At 39.4% G+C, this 15,749-nt stretch overlaps 1 protein-coding gene across 1 annotated transcript in view; it reads right to left on the reverse strand.

Annotated features, from left to right (window-relative positions):
* Positions 1 to 4,530: 4,530 nt before the first annotated feature.
* The window catches only part of kctd16b (potassium channel tetramerization domain containing 16b), a 62,335-nt gene continuing 51,116 nt past the window's right edge, over positions 4,531 to 15,749 (reverse strand). The window contains exon 2 of the mRNA XM_086012414.1: positions 4,531 to 10,313. Coding sequence (XP_085868540.1) covers positions 9,850 to 10,313 — 464 coding nt within the window. The 3' untranslated portion in view covers positions 4,531 to 9,849. The remainder of the gene's footprint in view (positions 10,314 to 15,749) is intronic.

Raw genomic sequence — 15,749 nt, forward strand, 5'->3', positions numbered from 1 at the left:
AATGTGTGTTCCCTCTTGTTTCCTTGTTTTCTTTTGTGTAATCACAGAATGGCTAGAACATAATTGGGCAATCTGGAACCTCATTTTGTGAGGAGCGCCAATTTATATTTACACAACAGCACTGTAGCACTCTTCAGGAAGGGGCTTGGGCGGGGGGGGGGGAAGAACAAGGGTGGGCACCTTAAAGTTCGGAAAAGTTAGTCATTATGTCTGTCAGCATATCATGTGAGCCTTCAGCGCACCTCACTAGACCCCATTTCAGTCAGAATAATAAAAAAATAATACCCTGGTACTCTGAGGCAAAATGATCAATCCGATGATCAGCAGTTGTACGTGGACGCCACTTTTCTACGTTCTGTTTTTGTTCCCATTTTCTGAACATCTGACATTTTGCGCTAGCCGCTAACAAGCCGGCGTTATCTGAGCTGATGCTTGTAGCTAAACCTCGGGACAGTGACTCCCCAACAGTCGTTTCAAGGTCAAAGCCTTTTCCCTTGCCCGAGATGTCTGCTTTGATTCTTGTGAGTGACAAACTGCGCAGCTCTCACTCAAACTTTTATCATTCACTGCTGATGGAAGAATGAAGTGATTCCTAGTAATCTTTGTTTGGACTGATGCATTCAATCTGATGTTGTTGTTTTTTTCAGTTTCCCTAAAATTGAAAGCATAGCACGTCTATATGTAAAACGGAGAATTAAGTGAGGTTCCCTGATTGATTAAATAATTGATTAAATTGCAAATTCCAACGTATGTTTGTCCTCTATAATCCCTCCACAGATCACGAGTTACCTTGGAAAACAAGTTAAAACCACCTAGTGCAATGTTTATTTCGGAGTCAGTGTCACCCAGTGCATACTAAATTAATTATCATATTTGTAATGAGAAGTAACCTCCATTAACCTGCCAAAATATTACGTAAATACTCCCATCCTTGCCAAGCTGACACGTTTTAGAGGAAATGTGTTGAACATGTTAAACAAATAGTGCCAATAAGAAGAAACAAAAGTATTACATGATCACACCTCACTGACTTTAGTTTTAATGATGTTTGTGCACCATTGCTCCCAAAATGGTACAGTTTAATATCTCATACTGTGTTGCAATGTAAGTGTTTAAAATGTATCTACAGCAATTAAGGCCTATGGCAGCCAATATGAACATGATCCAGTATAATCACTTAATAGCTTTTTTGGAGCCCACACACAAGAATAATTATGCGATACAAGGTCATCGAAAAGCATTAATGACATTTCCCGCCCCTGAGTTGAGTTGATTATTGTTGTTTTTCTGCCTTCGCAGTGAAAGAGACACTATGCTGCCAACCAAATGTCTGCAACTAAGGAGAGGCAAAAATAGATGGCCTACTTTTTTGGAGAGCGAGAGTATTGTTCTATCACACCTCTAGTCACCGCTTCAGCAAAATATATTGACTAAACCGTCATATGTACAGTAGCTATAATGAGCCATCAATTTGCAATGTCAAGCAATAACTTGAAACATTACTTAAAATGTCACAAATAATGGTTTACTTTGGAACTCAATATTTCTATAGTTTAGGATTTTGTCTTTTTTTTTATTTCAAGTTATAACTTGTAATGTTTGACCTTGGAGGTTCCACAGTTTTTCGAACAAATTATGAAAAAAAAAAATCGACTCCCTATTGCCTTTCTAACATGCACACTGGCGAATACTTTTATAAATAGATTATCTAGGCTGATGTGCTGCTTTAACTGTGACAGTCAATTGAGACCTTTCTCAAAGAATGGTAATAATACCTCCCAAAATAAACCAACAAAGGACGCGTCACATTGCATGAAAGAGTTCAAAATGTTTTTGACACGTTGCACTTCAAGAGAGGCGTAAATACGTCCAATAGCCTTCTTCATCATAATTGCTAGGGGGCCCTTCTGTGACTTGCCCACGCAGTTAGTTGGCACGCTGGCTGTGTGTCTATTGTGCGGTTGCCATCACGCAGCAAGTAACGTTTGGCTCACTTCGCAGCGAGATAAAGCATTAAATGTTCTTCTAATCGTGTGAATGCAATAGTGGCTCCTGGACAACTGCAGAGGCTTTTGGATCATCCGCCCATTGTGCGTTGTGTGTTTGCTCTGCACAATGCCTGGCATTCAGCATCATTCGGCATCGGGTCGCCAGCCAGCCAGCGGCGACAATGGCGATGCACGTGGTCCGTGCGATTGCTGTGCAGGAGCGCTCTCGTTCATGTTTGTGATCCTGGCCGATAGATCATGCTAGCTACAGCGCTTATCTTATTTGGAGATGGATGTGTCTGGTGACACAGGTGACACAAGCTATGCGTTCTGTTGCTTGCGCCCCGTGCGTGAGAACAAATTCAATTTGGAATTCTAAATTCGACTAGAGTGCTGTTCAATCAGTTGCGTATAGTACCGCAACATTGATGCTAGCCAGCGCTATCACTACGCACTGAAAGGTGAAATTCTCTTTGTTTTATTATGATCTTCAAGGCAATAAACGGTTTGAAGCGTCTCTTTTATATGGATGTGAGATTTCAATTTCTTTGTGTTGCCATGTCAACCAAAACTGACCAGGGCCTACAGAATTAGTGGGACAATTTGTTTAACCGATCCCATTTCAAAATCGTTGACATCAAGATTTTTCCATCTCCTGATTGGTTGGTGAGTAAGTTTGACTAGCACAACACATATTGAGATTTCTATGGACCCTGCACAGATTCAAGACAACCTGTGCTGGGTGTAGCTGAGCAGCCCCAGAACAGACTCATGAAGTTATTTCAGTGAGCATTTTGTGTTTTTGTTTCTTAAACCGTGATTCTCAACTAGTGTGCCATGAGAGATTTTCCGGTGTGCCGCGTAAAATTACCCACTGTAAATGATTTTGACCAAATAATAAAATCATTTACAAAAAATATATGCATATATTTGTTTTTCTAATAACCTTTTGGGGGGGTTAATTATCTATTCCAACCACATGCTCTTTCACTATTTTTGGTACAAATGTATGATTTATTGTATTGGCCGTGCTCTGAATCCCCTTCTAATTGTAATTTTAAATGGTGAGCAGACGTCTTCTCTCCCTGCACTTGTTTGTCATTCATGACTTACCTTCAAACATTCCTTCACTTATTCCATCCTTCCATTTTCTCACCTCCCACCCTCCTTCAATACTCGCACCTCTCCTTCACACTCCCGTCCGTCCAAACGCTCCCTTCCCATGTTACTCTGCAGCGGAGCTCGCAAAACAGTCTGAGTCGCCTCATGTTTGATGATGGCTAATACCTCAGAAGCTATTTTTACGTCGCTCCCTTTCCTTTCTTTCTCGCACAGTAAGTGTGCCACCCACCCACACTGTGACATGAAACATTTATTCTTCCTTCACGTTCACTCATTGGGACTTTGAAACGGGTGTAATTGAGTGTATCGTCCGCGAACAAGCGGCAGCTTTCCTTCCATATGCCTGCCACTAACTAGATGAATCATTTGTCTTTGTGAAGGTGGCAGCGTTGTTATTTTTGCCGGAATCAATTAAGCCTTAAATCACGATGTCTTCCACAAAGGTGGCATTCACAACACGTAGCATCGTTAAAGTGCTCTGCTGTGTCTTTCACAGTGTAGTCATGAACCATAACGGAAGATTCTGCATTTTTACATCAGTGGCATCAGAGCCAGCGGCTGGTTTGACATACAGTAGAACCTCGGCTCGCAAACGCTCCAGTTCACAAAGAAATTGGTTTGCGCACCAAATTGTTGGTCAAATATCAATGTGGAACGCTCAGTTGTGTTTTCTCTCGCACAGCGTAAACATTATTATGAAGTCCTGGACAGGCTTATTTGGCACAGGTCTCGCTGCACGACTGACTTGGTTGTATGGCTGTAACAAATTAATTCTATTTCCATTCATTTTAAGGGGAAAACTTGATTTGGTTCGCGAACAGAGCCTTGAAACAAGAAATAAGTTTGGAAAACTTCCAAGGTTCCATTGTATAAAATACTTGACAGACAGCTACAAGTGTTCGGGCAAGAGTTGCTTGGTCCACTCTATGTTATGAATAAATCATTTTAGAACATCTAATTCAAACAACACGCTCGACACACTACTGGTAGTTGGTGCGACTTTTGTCTTCAATTGCAGGAATTACTTACGGTGTCTACCCTTTTTTGCCTCCTGTCTTTTCGTTTCAGCCCTTTTGTTCATCTGCTATTCTGCACATGGAACCCGCCCAAAAATTGGTAGTGCAATTTTAGCCCGTTCATAATGTGACATTCATAGTGTCAGATTTCATACGATTTCACAATCGTAGTTAATTTTATTTTTTTTGTGGTCCTGGGTCAGCATTTGCTTGTGATTTGAATCAATGAACCAATAAATTAAGCCATCAAATCCTGTTTTAATCATCCACTAACTGTAGAAATTGTTTGATTCTATCTGAATAATTTTGGAATGTAATCCAACTAAATTCAGAAATGGCAAGAAGGAACATCTTCATGTGTTCCAGTAGTCATTTGGAATAAATCAAAAGTCCTTGATCTCTGAACAGGTTGTCTTTGTTTATTAGATTTACTTTGAAGTGACTAATATATACTCTGCAGTGTCTTTAAAGGCAGATGGGCACATCACCAACATTCACTTTCAAATCTTGAGGTACATTTATGGATCAAAACAAATACATTTTTTTTTTAATCACATTGTTCCATTTTTACCAATTCAGTACAATAGTGTAGTTCAGTTCAATTTTAACTTGTGATGAAAGAACATAGCAATCAATCCATTCCAGAGTTGGAATTTTATTGGATAATTGTATACATCTGTAGAGGAACATTAGACACGATCAACATATTTGTGCTTTTCTTCCTTTTTTTTTTTTTTTTTTTTGTAATGTTAATAGCAGTTTTGACCAAAAAAAATCTTCACAACAAGACTAATCTGTCATAGAGTTTTGAATACCGACATGCTCACAACATTTCAGAACCATTTTTTCTGTGCGTTTTTGTGTGTATCAGAACAATCATTATGACACAACATCACGTCCTTCAGTTCCAAACAGTATGTGCTGAGGATGTGATTTTTTTTCTCCACAACCGCGGCCCCATTTGCAGGCTGGCAAAACTTTACAAAGAATTGACTCACATACACATTTTCATACATCACACTTGACTTCATACGAGAATGTTGCAGGTTCTGGTCCCTTAAGATATCCAGAGCAGGTTCGAGTCAAGACAACCCCTCACCAGAGAGTGTGATGGTCACATGGAAGACATGTATCACTGATGGCTCTATGCAAAATGATTATGACAATGATGTCCTTTTAGTGAAATATGATGTTCTTTTTAGAGGACTCCATATATTGTGCAAAAAGATCTGTAGTTGTGTCTACAAGGCCTCCGGGTGTCACTCTGCTGTATTTCAAACTTTAAAAATGTATTTCAGACTTGTCAGATCATTACTGTGTTTTTATGTATGTTTATATATATATATATATACAGTATATATGCTGTTAAAAAAAATTGGCTTTCTCTCAACTTTAAGGTTATAGGGGCACAGACTCATTCCGGATCCATTACATTTTTCTTAATTTCTTAGTGACTCTTGGTTTTGAGGTGACGAATTGGGATTCTTCGGTCAGCCTTAAACTCAATTAAATTGCACTAAAGGGCCCTGAGTCAATAAGATGAGTCGCAGGTTCCAAACGCCACACACTGCAATTTGTTGTTTACGCCCACACTGGATGGTTCCTTGGTGTCATTGGAAGCCATTCGTCATAGATTGCGCAGCTTCTCCCTGGAGTCATAAATAAATAAACCTCCATCACAGAACCTAATACCTGTAAAATGACTTTTTATTTGTACTCGCTTCCACAGAATACTGTAAGTCTGTATGTTATTATTCAAACTGTGCTTCCAAAAACATAAAATCTAAATGAAATGAGTCCCGCATTTGTTTAATGTGGTGCACTGAAGGCAACGTGGAAGTGAAGTCACTGGCCTTTTGTCGCTCTATCTAATTTCGATTAAAAGATTCAAATAGGTGCTGTTAACATTTAGGGAGGTCTGGCCTCTAAAATAGTTCAGGAATAGAATTTTAGGCTTTTTACACCATTGGTCTGACCAATGAAAAATTCTGTGATTACTTTTCCGAGAATAAACAAACTGTATACCACTCAAAATTCAAAAAGTTTAAGTGGCCTTCATGTGCCCGTATGCACTCCCTACAACGTCTGTGCCCTGCCCTGATAAGGGAAATAGGTTACATAGGTCCATGACGCTTGTTCATAAATCATCTAATTTTATTATCATGTCCATCACTAGCTACAACTTCAGCATGCTTTTAACGATTATGTGCAACATTTTTGTCTCACTTTTCTCCTTCTTACCACAACCCCCCACCGCCCCTCTATTGATGCCATCTGATTTCCATTTGGGACCTGAAGGCCTCTGGCCATGAAAATATGTTATTTGGGGACAGCTTCATGAATGATTGATCAGTTTGTGTTGCAGGAATACCATAAATGCCAATAAAAGGAAAAAATATGATATGATGCATCCACTCTACTAGACGGTGTGCACTGCAATACTGTCAAATCCTTTTTCATAAATCAGTAGACAAGAACGTTAATTTTTATCTATTCAGCATTTGTGTCATTGTTTCCAGTCTGACAGTGGCGGTATTAGAATTGATTCAAAACTCATCATGTTGGAAATAAAATATATAAGTGATGGGTTATAGATGTGTATTTGATATTTTCCTTCCATTCTTGATCGAGCAACATAAAACTTAAATGGCAGTACCACATTAATAGCTACAAAGAAACCCAATAGATTTGCTTATGTACAATGAGTATAATACTTAATATGTGTAGATTTGTGGTAATTATTTACATATGATACAATTATTTCTTGACTTAAAACTTAAAAAAAAAAATCATTGTTGAATTTGTGTTTTTGCCACTGTATGATTTAATAAATCTAAGCCCAAAACAAATGGGGAAATGAACAACATAATGGGTATTATTACTCTAAAGGCCTTTAAGTAGAAAAAATATATATTCTAAATGATTTAAATTACTATTAACATAGCATTTTTTTCTTTTTAGCGCTAAAATAATTAGTCTTATTTTTGTGCTTTAAAACACAACTTGTTTAAGTGTAAACTTGCAATTTACAACAAGCTTTGATTGTATAAGTTCACTTTTCATTGTGTTTGCATTAAGCTCTGAACACAAAAGTAAAATATGACTGTTATCTGCTTCTATGAATAAATCCTCAAAATTGCTTTTTTAAAGGCATACTCGAAGAAATTAGCTCAGTCAAATGTTTGGATTGCCATCCAAGCAAATAAATGGTAACAATCGTTCTATGTGTGTTAGCCATTTTGCCGCTCAGCTCTAAAAGCAAACTTATCAGGCGCTTTTATTTTCATTATTCAATGTTAGCACAGCTGCTTAGTCCGGCGGGGGCACCAAGAAAAAAGAACGATTTAATTTGGTGAACTTATTGGAAAACACGTGGAATACTTGTTCTGTCGATAGTGTTTTTGTCAGGATTCATTAATAACCGTAAACAAGTAGAATCAGCGCTGTCACCAGAGCCCTTCGTCAATAACTATTGATCAGCTTGTCAACAGTCAGGAAAGAACTGTATAACCATCAGGGCAAATTAGTAAATGTCCTCTCCTTGCTAGGTGCTTGTTGAACAAGTACACCTGCATGTGCTTAGATAACCCCATCAATATTCAGTGTTTGTTTGACATTTTTTGGAATAGAAGGTAACTAGTGATAAACACAAGTAATACAGAAGGAAACACTTGCGTGGGTGGATGTGCGCTCCATCAGGACTTTTATTGCGCCCGTGTATTTCTCTATGATTTGACCATCAAAACCTTCGCTTTATTGCCCATCTCGGAAATTGCTCTGCAGGAGCCAAAGCAATTCGCCGCGCCGCGATTCACTCGAGGGTGTGCCTTCGCAATGGAACTCATATTAGAACAGGAAAATTAATTTGGGCTGCTGATGAAATCATAATATTTCCCGTCTCTGAAGTGCGCAAAAAAAAAAACAAAAAAAAAAAACAGTTTGTGTGCATCCGAGCAGCACTACTAGACTGAAAGCACTATCAAGAGAGTTTATCAGCCCCTGATGTAGATAGCAGTGACCTCGGGGTCTGACTAAGTGTGATTACACATACAGGGGTCCTCGGTTAACAACGAAACAACGTTGTGAAGATACGAACGGCACCCTTTGATCTAGTTAGCATAAGAATACGTGGTCACACGGCACAAGAAGGCACATTCAAATATCACCATATTTAATGTGATTCATGGCTTAAAAGTGTTTTATATGAATATTTATTGTAATTATGACTGTGCTATTGAGCTAGCATAGATTATTGATTTCTGATTGCTGACATCAGCATGTAAACCGAGGACCCCACATACTGTACATGTCTTGATGTAGCCATGTTTTGTATTTTTCCTGTGTGGGCCCACCACCTTGTGATTGAAATTGACACTACTTCACGTAAAACTAAAGAAAGAAAAACATAAATAAACACCCATCTATTCGCCGTTCGCTATTCACAAATTCACCTGCCCTAAGATAGCGTAACATCCCAGACAAATAGTAAAGTAGTAATTGGTGTCAAGGAAGTATATTGTGTCTTTATATACTGTATGTCAGAGAGTAGCCAAGTTTAGCCTTGGTTATTGATGGAAGATATGTAGAGTCTTCGTTGCATGTGATTATATGCGGCCACTTTTAGTGCATCAAATCACTGGCAAGTAGGGATGTCACAATATCGTGATATCGCCAATATATCGGCGTCGTCATGTCACAATATTAAGAGCAGCAAATCTGTTCAAAAGCCCAAGTTGAGTTGTCGGAGGATATCCGGAATTTTTTTGATGAGTAATGGAGACACAGTTGATCGCGGGAGCTCTGATATAAGTCACGGCAGTGATATAGACGACACGCTTGCGGAATTTAAAGCCGTGAAACCATTCAAACGTGATGTATGGTTTGGATATATGTTCGTAGACAATGACGATTTCAACGTCTTTGTAAGACAACACACCATGGTAATTACCACTCGATTTTTTAAAATTAAAAATGGTGCTTCACTTGCATCTTCGATTGAAACAGTAAAGAAGAATAAACTTGGGCCTGCGTGAAAGCCACATGTCTAAGCCCTCAAATTCTTTTGGAATTATGTTTCTATCTGCTACAGGGTCTGAGATATTAATTATTTTGTAGGTGGCTAATGTCGGGTTTTCAAGGATGACTCCAAAGACGACCGTAGGTTTTAGAGAGATGTCTGACAAGGGGCTTCAGACTTTAATTGGTTAAATGAAATGCCTTTTCCAAAAAATGACTTTCTTTAGATTTCTGATTCGCTAAAATGATCTGACACCTGTTTCTTTGGCATGCTCTTGACTGCATCCAAAAGCCTTTTCACATGAACATTTTCAAAAGTTTCAAGGTAAAATTGTGTTTTTGTCATGTTCAGGGAAATGATGAGTTCTTGTTTTTCAGTTCCCATCCTGATCCTTCTCTTGGTAGATCTGTCTTCCTGCTCGCTTTGGTCCTCTCTTAGATTATTCAAAGCTGTGAATCATTGAGTGAGAAAACAGCACACACTGTACCTTGAGTGGGCGGGGAACTAAATGCACACACATACTACATACGTTACGTCAATAAGAGAACAGTCTGGTTTTGTCTGCTTCTTTTGAGCTTCACTGTGTCGCTGTTCAACCAACTGGCATAATGGTGAATGATTGAGTTTAATTGTCCTAGTTGCAAAAATCTCGCTGGACAAAACATGTAAACAGATCCTTGGCCTCAGCGTTGGGTTTGCTGTGTGCTCAGAGGCGGTACTTTCTCAACAAGTCCGCCTGCCACATATACTTCCGCTCAGGAAACCTCTCGGGAATCTTGATCTTGCGAAAGTCCTGAATGCACCTATCTAGCTCTTCCTCCACCGTCAGCTTCTCTTTGGGCGGCCTCTTCTTGCACGTGTTAGAATCGCGGGAGCCGGAGGTGAGGGTACGAAGCAGGTCGCTTTTCCGCCGTTGTTCCGACTGCTGGAGCCTGGCGACCGGGCCCTTTTTTAGAGGCCTGTCCAGAGTTTGGACGTTAGTGTGGGCGTGCGGCTGGCGGCTGACCGGCCCGCAGATGACCGTCCCCTGCGGAGAGCCGGCCTCGGACTGGCTCTCTGAGCTGGAGGTGGAGAGCTCGTTAAAGGAGGTGCCGCTCTCGCCATCGCCCTCGCCCTTGTGGTTCTTGCAGCAGCAATCGCAGGGAGGCGACGACCAACGTGATGTGCCACCTGCCAAAAACATACGACAATGAATGGAGACGTTAAACACGTTCAAGAAATCCAAAAACAAAACAATGAATGGAGACGCTAAACACGTTCAGGAAAACCAAAATCCCAAACAATTATAACCCTGGTGTTCGGCCATCATACCGTTGTGTGTTGTTCATTGCCCCTCTAGAAACGTCATATACAGAGCAATCGTTATTTTAGGGGGTTTTACAGCAAACACAATGACGACACTGACGCAGAAGCTGCTGTCAGCAACAGCTCACTTCCAGGCACTTGCACGCAGACTTCACATTCCGCCCCACCAGGGTCCGCCTCTTACAGGCATTATTTCTATCATTAGATCATAAAAATGTTATTTCCTTAGGTACATGTTAAATATCACAGTATTATCAAAATCGCTTTAGTCAACATCCATATTGCATATCGCATCCATTTAAAGCAGCAACATGTTTACCTCTCTCTTTCTTATTCTCCCCTTTATCTATTGACAATCTGATGTTCATTTGTCACTTGATGACTTCTGACCATGAAACATACAGTATGCTATTTGTGCCATTTTGTTATGACACTCTGGTCAAAGGTACTTACACACTGGCATGAGGGGAATTTACTAATCTTGTCCTTCAAGAAAGTGTGAAAAAGCCAACAGAAGAGGGAAAACACACTTTCGAGACAGACGTGCAGACGTGCTGAACTTTGTGTCATTTTTCACCAAAATCTCGCTCCGCCCCCAGATTGTTGTGGTGTCGGAAATTCAAATCCATTATAAAATGAAAAGTAGTCAGTAGGACAAACCCAAAGGAAGTGTCCATCCCCAAAATCACGCAATGAAAAGTCAGCCAGTGGCTGTTTTCAAGCAAAGTGATCCAACATTGAAGACAACTGGCTTTCTTCCAGTTTAATTATGGATTGGAGCTGGCTGACTAGCTTGTATTGTTGAGAAAATTGCAATCATGTATCCACGTTGCCAATGGAAATGGACGACAAACACACAACGGATGGGCTGCAAATGCACTGGAAGAACCAGAGGCTACCGTGCATCGTGGAGCTGTGTTTGTATAGTACAAGTGCAGCGATTTTAATGCTACAGTCTGAAAGTAATTCACCTTAAAATACCAGCTTTGACATTATGGCTTGTGTCATTGCTATTATAACACCAGATTGCCGACTTTAACATACTGGCGAGCCAGCCGGGGCGTTTTCTCGTGGCAGTGCTTTTGCAAACTTGGCAGCATTGAAACTAATCTTCTATTAACTCAACACATATTGCTATATAACTCAAAGATGTGTTAGTGTTTTGGAAGTAAATGCACTAGCATGGCTCCTTTAGCTTAGGAACATGTATTTGTCACATTAATTTCGGGAGGAATTGAATTATTAATGAAAGGATCTCAATTCTCCCGTCCACTTACGTTGGTCATTTACTCTCTCTCTTGCTAGATACACACTCTGGGTGGATTGGTCCTTAAATGTAGGCATTCCCTGTCAAATCTGTCTTTCCGCACTTTCTGCCATCGACCTAAGCATTTTTTCTATCACGAGGCTGGAGTACAGTAGATACAGCAGCAAAGGCAACATGAAAATGAATTTGGAAGCCCCAGACTGGGGAAAGATCCCCTTACTGCTGCTTTAACATTGTGAAGATGTGATGCCGATAAAGCCGTATGTAATGCTCGTGTGGGTGAAATGTCACGTGGGCTATCATCCAAATCAGCGGTTTGTGAGATGAAACCAGTAAAATGGCTCAGCGTGATCTCTTTGTGAGCAAAAGAAGAAATGAGGCACACCTAACTCCGGGAAACAGACATTTATTTTTCATACCAACCTCCTGCATAATTAAATGGGTATCTGTTGCTGATGGACTAGTCTGTTTAGTGAGGAACCGGATCAAAACCCAAGAGTCCTCCCACCACCCGCGACAATACCATCTGTACGCGCTTTTCATGCGTCCACTACTCATAAATGTTCAATGACGCCGTTGGTCCTTTTCATGTGCTTAGGAGCATTTGCTTCAGTCAAAGTGACGCTATAAATAAACTTGTTTTAAAATAAACACACCGCACGCACCTAACCACCAAGATCCCGCTTGAAGCTCCAAAGACATAATTCATATCACTCACACAATAGAAAGGAGCAAATGCACTGTATGAGGAATACGGCTGAGATCTTAATCAGTTGTAGGGAGTTCTCGATTTACGGCGTAGTTCCGTTCCTATGGCAGCGGTAGTCTAACACTAATCTATGCCATTATGCCATTTAGGCATAAATATAAAACAATCGAATGAAAAACAGCAAGTACGGCATGAAGGTGGACGTGCCTTTTTTTTTTTCATTTATTCTATTTTTATATGGGTTGGTTTCATCCAAATCTATTTTGGAGCAAAAAATGCAGAAAACAAGATTTTTGTAAAAAAATATGTCTTATAAACGACTTTTATGCTAATAATTTTTGCTTTAGTGACGCTTCAAACATCTGAACAATCCTTTTCTTTGAAAAATACCAGCGACAAGAATGAAAATGTGCTTTTGATGGCAAAATAATGTATTCACAAATATCACCAGTTTAACAGTTCATTTGACAAACTTTACAAACTATTTATACGCTATTTAGTAGTAGGAGTATTTAGTAGTGTGTGAGTGTATGTTTGTGTGCGTAATTTATGTCATCGCCTCTACTTATAAATGTAAATGATCTCTTCTCTCTTTCATGGCACTCTTTGCTGTATCTTTAACGTGACAAACATTTGATCTATCACAAGTTGCTTGTAACGATAAAATTTCCAGACAGTGACCTCATCCAAAAGAGATCTAATGCAGCCATTTGCTGGTGGTTTTTTTTTGTTTTGTTTTGTTTTTTTACTTTGCCAGCTTAATGATGAAATCAGAGTTAGCCGAGACTTTTTTCCTCCCAAAAACATAGTTGACGATAAATGACAACAACGGCGTTCCTCGTCTGGATTCCCGTTGATGACGTTTCACATCAAAGAGTTGATGGCCTGTGCAATTGCTGTAATTTAGATTTATGCATTTACTGTATCTCTATCATCCATCAGTGTTTTTCGATTATGTCAGGCTCACGTTGACTGTGTATATCTGATCTGTACATTTACGCAGAAGACATCCCATTCATAGTGAAAGAGGCCTGATTTCGATCTGAGGATATCCAATTCCATCCATTTTCCCCCCTTTACCCTGCCATGAGCCATGTATGAATTGTCACTTGAACCATGTCGTGTGAATCCATTTGGACAATTGTGCTTTTCCAACTCTGTGGCCACAGTTTGGAGAAGGCCCTTTTGTGTTCCAGCATGACTGCCCCAATGTGCAAGGTCCATAAAAGGCATGCTTGAATGGTGGAGAAGAGCCCTCTTCTGGATGAATGGACACAATCGTCCTCGCACACTTCAAAATCTTGTAGAAACTCTTCCCAGAAGACTGGAGGCTACAATTTTTTTTCCCTATTCACCGAATAGTTTTGTTATCCTTCTTTATAAGCACTACTTTCCATGTTAATTAAACAACACCAATCGGTGCTACATCCATTGTGAGCTAAGCCAGCAGCACTGACCTGACTTGCTTTAATTACTACTGACACTTACAAATGACCAGGAAGCACTTGTGTGTACATTTCTGTGTACACAGTGTTTGAGACACGCACAATTAAAAACACATCAGTTCATAGGTAAACAATGCATTCATCATACATATTGCAAAGTATGATTACTTTGTTGAAGCTAACATGAGTTCATTATGTCAGCGTCGGGTGAAAAAGAGGCCCTGTGCACGATGCGCTACAGCCTCGTAATTGGGGTTTTGAAAAATGGCCCCGGACTCCTGTGAATTGTTAAAACTGCCAGGAGCCAATTTACTTGTCCGGACCAAATTAACAGGATGGGATCTGCCAAGCCTCGCTAACAAACTTGACGAACAGCACTCTGATTAAGCCTTTGCGTCGCGTAATTACGCTCACCTCACTTTAACTTTTCACATCGCGAGTCCCGGCCGCGCAACGCCGCTCGAATCGTAAATGGACGTACGACTCGTGGGGATCCGCTCATTTACGTTTTGGATTTTTCATCAAAGCTTTAGTGGAGTCCTGATAAATTGACTGGAAATAAATTCAATGGAAGACATTTGTGGGGGCATTAAATCCAATCAGCTCTAACTTCGATATGTTAAAAAAAAAAAAAAAAAAAAAATGAGTGAGTGAATGCACTCACTGCAGTGGTGTAATTAGGCTGTGGAAAAAGATCAGTATGCAGTGTTCATACATCATCATAGCACATCACGTCAGTGGTAAAAACGATTTACACAGCTAATTGAAGTGAATGTGTGCAGGCTTTCTCATCGCTATTTACACTGTACATTCATAATGTCTGGATAATTGAAGTGCAAATTAGGTTACTGTGTTTGCTTTAATGATCAAACTTTTGCTTTCTGGGTTTTCCATTGCGCCCGCAATTTATCAACTACATTGATAAACCTTTAAATTACTTTGGTCAAGTTTCGCTTCTGTCCACATATTCGCTCTATTTTAGCTCCATTTGTTCAGCGTCTGAGCGAAATGAAGACCAGTTACACTTGTAGAAAAGACATATATGGCTTGAGAACATCTCAACACTAATTACAGGTACTCAAATAAATAAAATAAATTAAGTGCATAACATTTATAAGGTAAGTGACGGTTACATCCAATGAAACCATCCCTTGATTGTCTGCTGAAATGCAAAACAACCACACTTTCATGACGTTGTATATTCTCATCGTTTTGGGAGAGTTACCTCCAAAATATTATGCGTTCAGTGTTACTTCGGTAGTTACGAGAGGTGCAATGGTAATGGTAATCATTTATTTATAGAGTGTCTAGATTACAATATTTTTGTAATTTGACTTATTACTTAGTGACTAATGTTCATGCCACGTTTGTTTGGTAAAATTTTGTAAAGTTGTCATAGTGAACGCTTAAAAGAAGAAGTCAGTTTAGTAACTTAAAAAATTCTAACAAATGTCGATAAATAAATTGTCCTTCATTTGCCTTTAGTTTAGTGTAGGGTTGCAACTACCAATTATTTTAATAAATGATTAATCCGTCAATTATTTTGTAAATTAATCGATAATCGGCTAAAAATAGAAAATATTTTAATGTCCATCCGTTTACTAAAAGAGGGGGCATTATTTCAAATTGACATTGCAGAAAATGCACAAGCACAAATTAATTATGGTTCCGTTACTGGTTTTGTCTGTAAGATGTCAAGAAAGAGGCCGAAATGTTGGTTATTGTTTTCCAAAATAAAAGCAAATGTTTTATTTTGATTTTTGATTCAACACAAAGATAATCAGTCTGCTTTCATGGAGGACTACAGAAATTGGAGAATATTTACAGATAAGAAGCTGATAATTTTACGAGTTGGACAATTTTAAATCTAAAAAGCTGTC

The sequence above is a fragment of the Filicampus tigris genome, chromosome 17, assembly GCF_054856515.1.
Source record: "Filicampus tigris isolate MCC_2025a chromosome 17, RoL_Ftig_1.0, whole genome shotgun sequence".
In the NCBI taxonomy this organism is placed as follows: Eukaryota; Metazoa; Chordata; class Actinopteri; order Syngnathiformes; family Syngnathidae; genus Filicampus; species Filicampus tigris.